Source organism: Thalia democratica, chromosome 4, assembly GCF_965202585.1.
Source record: "Thalia democratica chromosome 4, ktThaDemo2.hap1.1, whole genome shotgun sequence".
Taxonomy (NCBI): domain Eukaryota; kingdom Metazoa; phylum Chordata; class Thaliacea; order Salpida; family Salpidae; genus Thalia; species Thalia democratica.
Window position 1 is genome coordinate 6,732,209 of NC_139168.1, and position 11,939 is coordinate 6,744,147.

At 29.6% G+C, this 11,939-nt stretch overlaps 1 protein-coding gene across 1 annotated transcript; it reads left to right on the top strand.

Moving 5' to 3' along the window:
* The first annotated feature begins 253 nt into the window (after positions 1-253).
* Positions 254-11,585, top strand: LOC145832937 (protein transport protein Sec24C-like). The gene is made up of 17 exons (XM_082940139.1): positions 254-1,211; positions 1,414-1,478; positions 2,282-2,464; positions 3,630-3,818; positions 4,133-4,249; positions 4,982-5,185; positions 5,535-5,632; positions 6,106-6,334; positions 6,672-6,826; positions 7,305-7,417; positions 8,001-8,149; positions 8,516-8,661; positions 9,012-9,168; positions 9,937-10,059; positions 10,325-10,513; positions 10,924-11,010; positions 11,442-11,585. Exons 1-17 carry the CDS (start codon positions 254-256, stop codon positions 11,583-11,585), a joined length of 3,306 nt encoding a protein of 1,101 aa, XP_082796265.1.
* The last annotated feature ends 354 nt before the right edge of the window (positions 11,586-11,939 follow it).

The window sequence follows — 11,939 nt, forward strand, 5'->3', positions numbered from 1 at the left end:
CACACTAAAATAATAATGTTCAAGTTTACAGAAAGATAATTGCACTAAAACAAAAGTAATAATTATAAATATAATAGTTTATATAATTGCACAATATTAGCTTATGATGAAATAAAGCATCATTACTCTTAGTCTTATTTTATAATACACTGAGTTTACTTTAAAACAAAGGTAAAACAACACTTAATAAAAATTAAAACTTTATAATTTAAGCAGAAGATACTCAAACACAATAATTTAAATGAACAAAAGAATGTATCCACTTCCTAATTCCAACACCAATTCCAATGCATACAGCCAACAGCAAAATAAACCAATGGCAGGTCAGCAAAACAGGTATTCTCCAACTAAAGGCCAGCAAAATGGTTATTCTCCAATGACAGGCCAGCAAAATGCTTATAAACCAATAGCAGGCCAGCAAAATCAAAATCAGCAAATGACAGGCCAGAAATATAAGTACCAACCAATGAATAACCAGCAACAGCAAGGTTTTCCACAGCAACAAGGAATGAGACCAGTCCCCCCTCCGGTCAATCAAATGAGAAACATGAACCTCGGCTGTCCCCAACGGCCAATGGCAAGGCAGCAAGCCGGTGGTCCACCAATGGGAGCACAAATGCAGCAACCTCAAATGCAGAGGAAGCCTGCTGGACCACCAAAAACACCATTTGCTGGACAAAAACCAACGCAAGGCATGCCACCGACTCCACCAGGACCAAACAAAATGCCACCGACGCCGCCAGGACCAAACAAAATTCCACAAATGCCACTAGGACCAAACAAAATGTCACCAGGAACAAACAAAATGCCACCAATGTCATCAGGACCAAACAAAATGCCACCAGGAACAAACAAAATGATACCAATGTTACCAGTTTTAAATCAAGTACCACCTGGTCCAAGTAAAGTTGCACCAGTTCTAACCCAAATGTCAACAGTTGCAAACAAAATGCCACCTCATCAAGGAATAACACCAATGATTGGTCAAATATCTCCTGGGCCCAACATGCCTCAAGGACCATGTCAAATTAGACCAGTAGGGCAACCAGGTCGAAAGTTGCCTGGTAAAATTCCACCACCTCCAAGAGCTCCTGGTCACATTCCATCAGGTCAAGGAATGAATGGTCAAATGCAACAAGGTTCAGGAATGCCTGGTCTACATCAGTTACCACCAAGTGGTCCTGGTGGAATGCCACATCCTGGATATGCAGGTAGATTTGCATTTTTTTTAAATTCAATTTTCTGTTTTCTTCATATATCAAAGCTTGTTGGAAGTGATTCTTTCTAAAATTTACAGATTCAAAAGTATATGTATCTACGCTGTTCACTACAGCCTATAAAATAACTTACAAACAGTTATAAATAAGTATGTTAAGAAACTAATTATTTGAACAATTTTTTCCTTTATAATAGGTCATCAAAGGTCAGAAGTTCCAAAGAGAAAATCACTCAATCAAAAGATGCCTCACCCTGTTATGGTAGGTTTTTTATACCTTTATGTGACTGTAGTATTTTTGAGCTTTTAATTTGCATTCCAATTATCTTTTAGCACGTTGAACTGTAAGCAATTATAAATGTTAATTTAAGGATAAGTGGATAGTTGGTAAAGTTTGTTTTAAATTCATCTTAGTTTTTCTTTTATTAATAAAGCTACCAGTTGTTTTTACTCTGTAACTTAAAGAGTACAATATAAATGTTATGGAAATTGACAACTAAATAGGCATAAAGAATTATTTAACTAAAAGTATTTCTAATCCAACAACTTTTGAGCATTCATTTTAAAACTTGACCTGAGTCTAATGTATGACAAAGCGTGAATAATATTTTTAGCGTTTTTTCTGTTTCTTTCTTAAAGGTTTTTTTAATAAACTAAACAAAAAATTAACCTTTTTTAAATTTTATTTTTAAAAACCTTTATCTGAAAATTGTTCAAAACACTGAAATGGATATTTCCTAAAAGTTTGAAATAAAGTTCTATAAAATATAAGTTGGGATAGATTTTTAGTAGTTCTCCAATATTCCAAACACATTACCATGAAAATTCTCTTTCACAAGTTTCTACCAGAAACCTTCAACAAAAATGATTATATCTCATAGACCAAATAATTATTTTTGTAAAGCTATTTTACAATATAACTTTAAGCTTTTTTAATCAAGGGCTAATATTAGTTTTTGTTAAACAATTGTACTCCTATGCCCTTACATTAAAAGTACTTTAATAAACATATTAATGTGATTGTTTCAAAGATTAATACGAAAACAAATAATTTTTTTTATGCAGATTATAGAAGAGGATAGGCAAAAGAATGGAGGAAAAGAGTACAACACAAATCAAACGGGCGAACTCCCTCCACTTTGTACCACTGATTTCCATGTTAACGACATGGGCAACGCTTCGCCTAGGAACATAAGATGCTCTATGTACGCTGTTCCCAACACCAAGAAACTGCTGGATGAATCCAAGGTTCGTTTTTCAAGTTTTTCTAAAATACGGTGTTGAGCAACTGTAGGTACAGTTAAATAAAGCTTGAATTTAGTGTATATATATATATATATATATACAGTAGACTACCGCTTAAGTACGCAAATTGAACCCGACCAAAAAGTGCGTACTTAGCACGGGTAGTGCGTACTTTTTGACGACATAGTATAATATGAAATTTAGTTGTTTGTTTTCTTTCTTACAATTAGCCACCAAATAATTAAGCCAAATAAACAAGTATTTTTATTTTAAATAACATTTAATACATAACTCTAATCTGCAAAATTCTTTGAAAGATTTTAAAATAAATTATTTTCTCTATAAAAAGTTTCTACACAATTAATACATGCATTTATATAGAAAATCAATGTCAGTCAATGAATTAAAAAAATCTATTAAGCCATATTTTCCATATTTTGTTTTGTTAGAGGAAAGTAACAAACTACATTGTGTTTACCAAACATTTTCAAAACATCAATTTGTGTACATTTGAATTAAATTATGACTTAACTATGTTGTATTTGTAGGTTTTTTTAACTTTGTCATCTAGGTTTATTTGTTTTATAGCATTACAGCTAAAATATCATTATTTTTTTCATTTTTCTTCAGCCACTGTATAAATATTTTGTTTAATAACATGACTGTAACAATCTCAGGCAACTTAGGCTACTCAGGATTACTCACCCTAGTTTAAAAGTTGTGAAAGTCTCAGGCTAAGTCAGCATGTTGGCCATTTATGTCTTTCTGGATAAGTGCGTACTTAAGGCGGGGTGCGTACCAAAAAAAGTGCGTACTTAAGCGGTAGTATACTGTATATATATCTAGTATGTGTTTAGTTTGATGAGAGGTCGTTGTGTGTTTGTTAAACTGCAGTTTAAACTGTTTATTAATTTAACACTAGTTTAAACAATCTTAAGAAAACAAATAAATTCATTTAATACCAGTTATCAGTTAAACAACTCTATACACATCTTTTACATAATAGCACTTAGATAACTACCAGTTTTAAAACACTTAACATTTATTCAAAATATTTTTGTTGTGGTTCATGCAACTTTATAACGTTCATCATTTTAACTGCTTTTAGTCACCTACCATTATACAACACCTTACACTTGTCATCAATCACATAACAAATATTATTCAGATACCGATGGCCGCCATAATCAAACCACTGGCGAGAATCCCCTCAAACGAGCAGCAGCCCCACCTGGTGGCGATGAGGCAAGACGGGCCAATCAGGTGCAAGAGATGCAGGGCGTACATGTGCCCGCAGTTCCGCTTCATTGAAGGCGGAAGGAAGTTTCAGTGTCACTTGTGTCTTGATATCACTGAAGTTAGTGAAATTTAGAGCTGAGTAACTTTTTAGTACATGTAGATTTTGTATAAGTGAGATTTAATGCCACCTATGTCTTCATATTACTGATGATAGTGGAGTGAATTGTATGTGTGTTAGTTGGTGTTAAAGTATTAAACAATTTTTAATGTTGGTGAGAAAATGATATTTATTTATGGGGTCTTAAAATTAATCTATGTTTTTAATTTGTAAAGGTTTTATATTAAACTAAATCTATGTTTATTTTTTGTCGTAAAAAATCAACTGTATATCTAATTTTTGTAAATCTATATTTACTTTGTGATATGCAACAGACTCCGCAAGACTACTTCAGCTATTTAGATGAGAATAACAAAAGACAGGACAAGTATCAAAGAGCGGAACTTTGCCTTGGTTCATATGAGTTTCCTGTTACTGTTGGGTATTGCACGGTACGTTTCAAATTTAAATTGTATAGATTCAAATTGTATACATTCACTACTATACGAGCAGTTGTACAATTACTAGATTTAAAGATTTTTATCACATATTACGTTGGTCTGTAGTAATAGAACTTTCATTTTCCTTTTTTAAAATCATAAACATCTTGAAATTGTTTCCTATTGTTCCTTGATGCTTTATTCTAATGATTATAGTTTTAAACAATAATTGTGAAGTTTGATACACTAATATTACACACTTTCACAGAACAGTAGTTCAGCTAATTTTTCTAAATATATGTGCAGAAAGACTTTCAAAGATATGTTTACAACTAAAGTATATTCTCACACGGTAACAAGTGAAGTTTAAATGTTAAAATTTAATTAGCACACATGACTTGAATATTTTTTTACAGCAAAACAAACGGCAAAAAGTACCAAAATTTATGTTCGCAATACAATGTTTACATGTTGTGAAATAATTTTTATAAAATATAAATACAATACTTTAATAATTCAAGTATTATCAATTAAATAACTTGTTCACAGGAAAACGAGTGGTCAAACAACCAGCTTTCATATTCACAACATAGTATTTATATGTAGTAAATTAAACTTTATATTTAAAAATATAATAATTTCACAGGGAAACAAGTGGCCAAACACACCAGCTTTCATATTCGCAACATAGTATTTACATGTAGTAAATCAAACTTTATATTTAAAAATATAATACTTTCACAGGGAAATAAGTGGCCAAACACTCCAGCTTTCATATTCGCAATCGACGTTTCCCACACTTCGATGAAGTCCGGAATGGTTGACGTGTTATGCAAGAATCTCATGCAGTTGATTAAAAACCTTCCCAAGGATAACCATGAACAAGTATCTAGCACGAAAGTTGGGTTCATAACATACAACAACAACATTCATTTCTACAACCTTAATGTTAGTTTGATTTATATAAAAACTTTTGTGTAATCTTTGTTTTTTTGGAATGAAAAGTGGGTTTATCACATACAATAACAACATTCACTTCTATAACCTAAATGTTATGCTCCAATCTAAAATAATAAACATTTGACTACAATACTGTTGCCAACATACAAATTTAAACTTGTTTTTTTGCAATTATTTTTGAAACACATAGCGCAATACATTAAGTTTTGCTGTGACAAACATACAAGTGCAAGTTATCTATTTTCAAAGTTCTCAAGTTTGAACTCTAAAGAAACAGATAAATTTTTTAAGCAATAGCTCTGCGTACAAATAAACTAACAAATGTATTTTCTCACAGAAATCATTGGACCAACCGCAACAGATGGTCGTTACTGACATGGACGATGTGTTCGTGCCTCTCAGAGATGGTTTTCTGGTCGATGTCAACGAGTCAAAGTTAGTTTGTAATTAAGTATAGCGTTTTATTTATTTTGTTTTTTATGGTTGATATATTTGTACCTCTTAAAGATGGTTTTCTAGTTGATGTCAACGAGTCAAAGTGAGTGTGTGATTAATTTTAACATGCTCAACTAATTAACCAAAAATTTTAAATGCTCGAAACGAAAATTGTTCTTGTTTTTAAATTGTTTTTATCGCCCCAATATCTTACTTAATTTTAAATGCCAAATTATATGTGCGACCATCTGCAATAACAATATATTTCCGTTATTAGACAGCCATGAACATTCATTAGATGTTATACTTGATTCTTAATCAGTCAAAAATAATTATCAAATTCAAGAAAAAAATGTGTTCAGTATTGAATCTAAAATTAATGAGACTAACTCCAGAAGTTTTACAACTCCTCTTGAAGCCGTTTTTTTTTTTTTTGAAAATAGCTTTAATTAAAAGTAACTTGAACCCCACAGACACTTGATCAAGATGTTACTGGAGGATATACCGGAACTGTTCAGAGATTCCAAGCAAACAGAATTGGTGCACATACCGGTCATACAAGCAACAGTACAAGCTTTAACTAGAGAAAGGAGAGCTGGTAAGTTAATGATGTTCCAATCTGGGATTCCATCGGCAATATGTCCTGGAAAGTTGAATCCGAGAAGAAACGATAGGAGCTTGATTGGAACTTATAATGAGAAAGTTAGTTGGGAATTCGATTACGAGATAATAATTTATAATAAGTTTTAATTTAAAAGTTGATGTGTATGATATTGTTTAAAGTTAAACATCAGTGTAAATTATTTGTTTAATTGTAAAAACTTAAGCAATTATTTCAAAAAGAAGATTTAATCCAAATTTTTTACATTAAGTCTGTTTTAATTAAATATACATGCCATAATATACAATGATAAAAAATACACTATAATTCAGTGTAAACTTGTCCTTGTTTAGTATCATGTATAATCTATTTTAAAGTATAAACCAGTATACTGTACATGACATAATATTTATATCATCAATTAACTTTTGAATTCAGACATTATTCAAGTCAATGGGAGGTGTGTATGATAAAGTTGGTAACCAGTGTGTTAATTCATCTTGCAGTGTGGATTTGTACTTGTTCAATGATAGCTACTCAGATATCGCCACATTGTCAAGTATTCCTTCATTAAGTGGTGGTGATGTTTACAGGTTTATTTTATTATTTTATTTGTTGTTTATTTGTTATTTTTACTATTTATATATTTTTTACTACTATTTTTACCAAATTGTCAAATATTCCTTCAATTACTGGTGGTGATGTTTACAAGATAGTTATTTTAATACTTTTTTTAAATTTTATAAAAAGTGTATTAGTATTCATCAAGCAATTTTTATTAGAATAACTAAATACAAAAGTATAGTATTTTTTTGTTCAGATATAATTGTTTGTTTTCTTAATTACATTTATTTGAAACTTTTCATGCATTTAAAACGTTGCATTTTGTTGAAATTATTCAAGTGTAGCTTAAAAGGGGATATATTTCTCTAGGCTTTCTATCATATTTACAAATACGTCCTTAAGCTTTAGTTTATAGCCTTGAAGAACTTGTTCAAAACCAATATTCATGAATTTCAAATTTAGAATGTTATTTAAATCTTTCGATCTCAACTCAAACATACTTTACAGATACAAAAGGTTTAATGCAGAAAACGACGGTAAAAGATTCATTAAAGATCTCTATCAAAACTTCAAAAAGAATGTTGTGTTTAGCGCTACCTTGAAAGTTAGAACTAGCACAGGTTAGTGAATGTCATAAAATTATTTACATTATTAACAAAACAAAACGCAAAAAAAAAACTGATTAAATTTATTAAACTAGTTTATGTGAGCTTTTAAGCTTTTACTAGTTGTTTATAAAAGCTTAGGCATGTGCTTAGAGTTTTTTTTTAGATAGAAAAGTTGTTTCTATTATACTTGTACCTTTATAAACGGATCCTACGATATTCACTTTACCAGTTCAAGTACAATTTTTCTAAAAGTTTACAGTTTCCAAAAATTTTATTACATATTTAAAGTATGACACAAAATGCTTACTTGCCACCACTTTATTTTGTTACCTTGTTTCGTTAGGATGAACCGATTCTTTCAATTAACAATTCAACGATGGCACTTGTACAAGATTTGTACTTGAACATCCATTGAAAATTGCTATAAGATTTATGCTTGTCGTTAGTGATCAAAAAATCAAAAAGTTGGTATTTATCAACATGAAACATATATTTTATTCAAATTTCATGGCTCAGGGTTATTTTATAGGGAAAACAAATTAATATTCATTTTACCCAATAGTAGTAGTGAAGTAATAACAAATATATCACACAGGTATCAGGGCTGTGGAATTCATGGGTAACTTTCGTCACATAGAAGACACCCAACATATGAATATTGCATCAGTAGATGAAGATAAATGCGTCACAGTAAAAATTGAACACGACGGTAAAATTGCGGAGGAAGATGGTGCTCATTTGCAAGTAAGTATTATTTCAGTTTATTTAGTACAATTTGTTTGGTATTAACATTGGGTAATTAAACTTCTACAATTTAGCAGGTCTTTTTAGAATGTTTTTTTATCTTTGAAAACAGATTGATTTTCTGTTTGAATAAATTTCCGTATGCTTAATAATTTTTCTAACCGCAAAACTGTAAACAAAATTGCAAAAGTTTAACAATTTACAATTTAGCTCTAAAAGCATCACATTTGTTCGCTTTAGTTTTTAAAGTAAAGGGTAATTAGTGGCGTGATATCGTCCCATTTGGGGAACCCTGCTTTAACTACTTACAATGATGTATTAGTTATCTAGTTCAATACATTTTTGTTGAAATATTATATCCACTAGGTAGCACTGTTGTACACATCAGTATCCGGAATGCGTAGATTGAGAGTTCACAATTTGTCGCTACCAGTTTGCAATAATTTAGCTGATTTGTACAATACTTGCGAGACTGATGCCATCATGAACTATGAGTTGAAAAAGGCTGTCAAGTTAGTTTTATTGAATTATGTACACTTTAAGTATATGCTCGAAAATACTTTCAGTTATAAAGAAGTGGTTTTACAGCTTCTGAAACCTTCTAATCTGTGTTTTTACTATATTATTTGAGAAATTTCAAGATTTTTTCAACAGTTTACTATCATTTTAAGCAGCCTTAATACGATACAAAAATAAAAATACCTTAAGTAATATTTTATAGAGCTTGAGCTAAATCTAACTCTAATCTAAACGCAGCTATAAAGGCTACACCTCAGAGTAAATTAAAAAAAATATATTATTCAACTTATCAATACAACATGCTGAAAACAACATAGTACTGATTATAACTTGTTTATTTCAGGATGGGATTAGACAAGCCCGTATCCAAGATTCAAGAGGAACTTGTCAGCAAATATTGCAAAGTTATTGCAAATGTAAGGAGTAATAAAAACCGCGGACAAATGGAATTACCCATACGGATGAAACTCGTACCTTGCTATCTCAATTGTTTTTCTAAAGTTTGTTTTCATATTTATTATTTATTTCTGTTTTTTACTATTAACTAAGTACATAAAACTTGTACCTTGCTACGTCAATTGCTTGTTTAAAGTTCGCTATTCGTTTTCTTTTGTGTACTTTTTAACTATAAGTGAAACAATCAGAGGTTTTGAATTAAAATAAAGGAGATATATAGAAGTTTAGTGTTTTAAAGGATTCTTATGCAAACAGACGCTATTTGAGTAAAAACTCTTTTAAGCACTTCGTTTGTACTCGTTTTTTAAGTTAATAATTTTGTTTTACTTTTAAGTATGTTGTAAAGTTCTTGAAAAATGCTACTAAAAAAGTATTAAACCTAAGTGAAGTTTTTTTTTGTATAGCCGCCTTATTTTTGCTTACTTGAGTTTTACTCTCATCTTAAACAAGCAGTTTGTTTTAAATTTTACTCAAAAAACATTTTTGTAAACCATGTACGTATTCATTTTTTATTTTAAATAAAAATTTTTTATAATCAACAAAGTTTTTTGCATTGTACTTATTGTTATCAAAAAAAAAGTTTTTACAATATGTTTGTTTTATGGGTTTTATTGTGATCAAAAAAAAAAGAAGCAAGCTATGCTAAAACTTTATTTTATTTCTTGTAGTAAAAAAAAAATCGTACTCAATAAAAAATTATTTCTAATATTTCTAAAACATTTATTTAAATTATACTTTTAACTGCATTTCATATAGTATAGTTTTTTCCTATTGAAATAATAAAAGTGTTTATCAACAAGTTTTTCACACAGTTCGAAGGATTTATTTCAGGCATAGCAGTTTCAACAGATGAAAAATCATTCATGCGTAACATGATTATGTCGAAAGATTGCAAGACAACTCAAGCAGTTTTGTACCCTCAACTTATACCAGTGGTTAGTTTGTTTGTTTTATTTAAATAAAGCTATTTTACGTCCTTAAATTATTTTTTGGTTAGTATTTATTCGTTTTATTTAAATCAACCTGTTTTGTACCCACAACTTATTTCTGTATGTAACCATTCTTATGTTTCCTATGTAAAAATACAGAAAATTTAATTCTAAAAAAATAAACGTTCTTCATTTTGTTTTGTAAAATTGAAATCACTTGGCAAATTTAATTGAAAAAAGTAATTATATTATCATACTCCCATGTTAACAGAACGGGGAACTAAAACATAACGGACTACCAACTTCAATTAGGTGTTCGTATGATAGATTATCGGATGATCAAATGTATATTATGCACAACACTGTTACCATGTATTTGTGGGTAGGAAGAAAATGCAAACCTCAACTCATCCTTAACGTGTTTGGTACAAGCGATTTGATGGAAATTAACACAAACATTGTTAGTTAGAATTTATACTTATATCCCTCAGTTACAGCTTTCAACTTGAGGTTTAAGCAGATAATTGCATGGGAGTTTTGTAACTACCATAATAAAACACATTTTATTCAAGTTAAGATCATTCCCTTTGTAAATGTTTAACAACATTTCGCACAGAATTATGAACATTTAGTTTGTAATTTATTATAGTTTATTCTGTTTGCCGTGAAATAAAGCATTAGACTAACTATTATAATTATATAATATTTTTAATTATTTACAATGTGCTCTTAAAAGTCTTCATATTTGATTTAAATAGTTTAAAACTATGAGCAACACATTAAACATTTATCATGAACTTAGATTTTATTAAAAAAGGTCATCGTTAAAATATTATAAGTATAAAAAAAATAACTAAAATATAAAAACAGGGAAGTCTGCCGGATTACGACAATCAAGATTCAAAGAAAATTAATTATTTGATCTCAACTTTACAACAAAAAACTAAACAAATGAAGGTAAAAAATAACTTATGGATACTAAAAAAGATATATCTGTTTAATAACAATTTTAAATATTTGTTTAACTAAACTTTGAATAAAAACTAAATTTCACTTCAAATAAAAACATTAAACGAAGCAAAGACTTTTCCTGAGTAAAACCAAAATCAATTATACATTAAAAAATTATAGGTCTGAGTTATTAATATTTTCAAAAACTTGAGCTCATCGATGTCTTTTTGAATTGTTTTATTCACATTTTTTTGTTTCAAGCAATTATCATCAAGTTTTTAACATATTTGATTAAACAATTTACGATTGGTGTATTTCGACTAAATATACATTTAATAGTCTTAGATAGTCATTTTCAACAAAAACGTAATAAGATATACTTAAAGTTGGTGGAAGTAACTTTATTTTAACAAAATTTTAATTAAATATGTCAACAGTTGGGGATAATCATCCAAGGAAGCAAACAGGAGTTAGTGTTCAAATTCTACCTGGTGGAAGATAGAACGCCATCTTGCGGTGGTAAATCTTACGTGGATTTCATGTGTGGAATGCATCAGATATCCACCAGTCTTTTGAAATAGTAAAAGTACAGTAATTTTTTTTTAAGTACGCACTTCTTTAATTACTCACTTTAATGCTGTGTTCAAAGTGCCCACTCAAGTAGAATTTTACTGTTTTTTAGAATCGTTAAAATTGTTGTTGTAAATTTAATTGTTTAAGTTGCGACTTTTTAGGAAATAAATATAGCTAATTTTATGGACCTAATTTGTATGTGTTATTACTGTGACGATTTTTATTTCTATTCTAATTAAGTGTTACGGTTCTTAAGTTTTTCATTTTGCTATCATAGTAATGTTCAATGTTTATATTTTTATCTTCATTTGACTTTTAATGTTTGATTTTTATCTATTGCTTTTGACTCGTTTAGTTTCAAG

What these genes read in the sequence shown, in the direction of transcription:
- LOC145832937 (XM_082940139.1), top strand. Translation starts at nt 254, where the DNA reads ATGTATCCACTTCCTAATTCCAACACCAATTCCAATGCATACAGCCAA. An exon ending in TGTGTCTTGATATCACTGAA is followed by an intron (nt 3,819 to 4,132) that starts GTTAGTGAAATT and finishes GATATGCAACAG; the next exon opens with ACTCCGCAAGACTACTTCAG. An exon ending in TGGAAATTAACACAAACATT is followed by an intron (nt 10,514 to 10,923) that starts GTTAGTTAGAAT and finishes ATATAAAAACAG; the next exon opens with GGAAGTCTGCCGGATTACGA.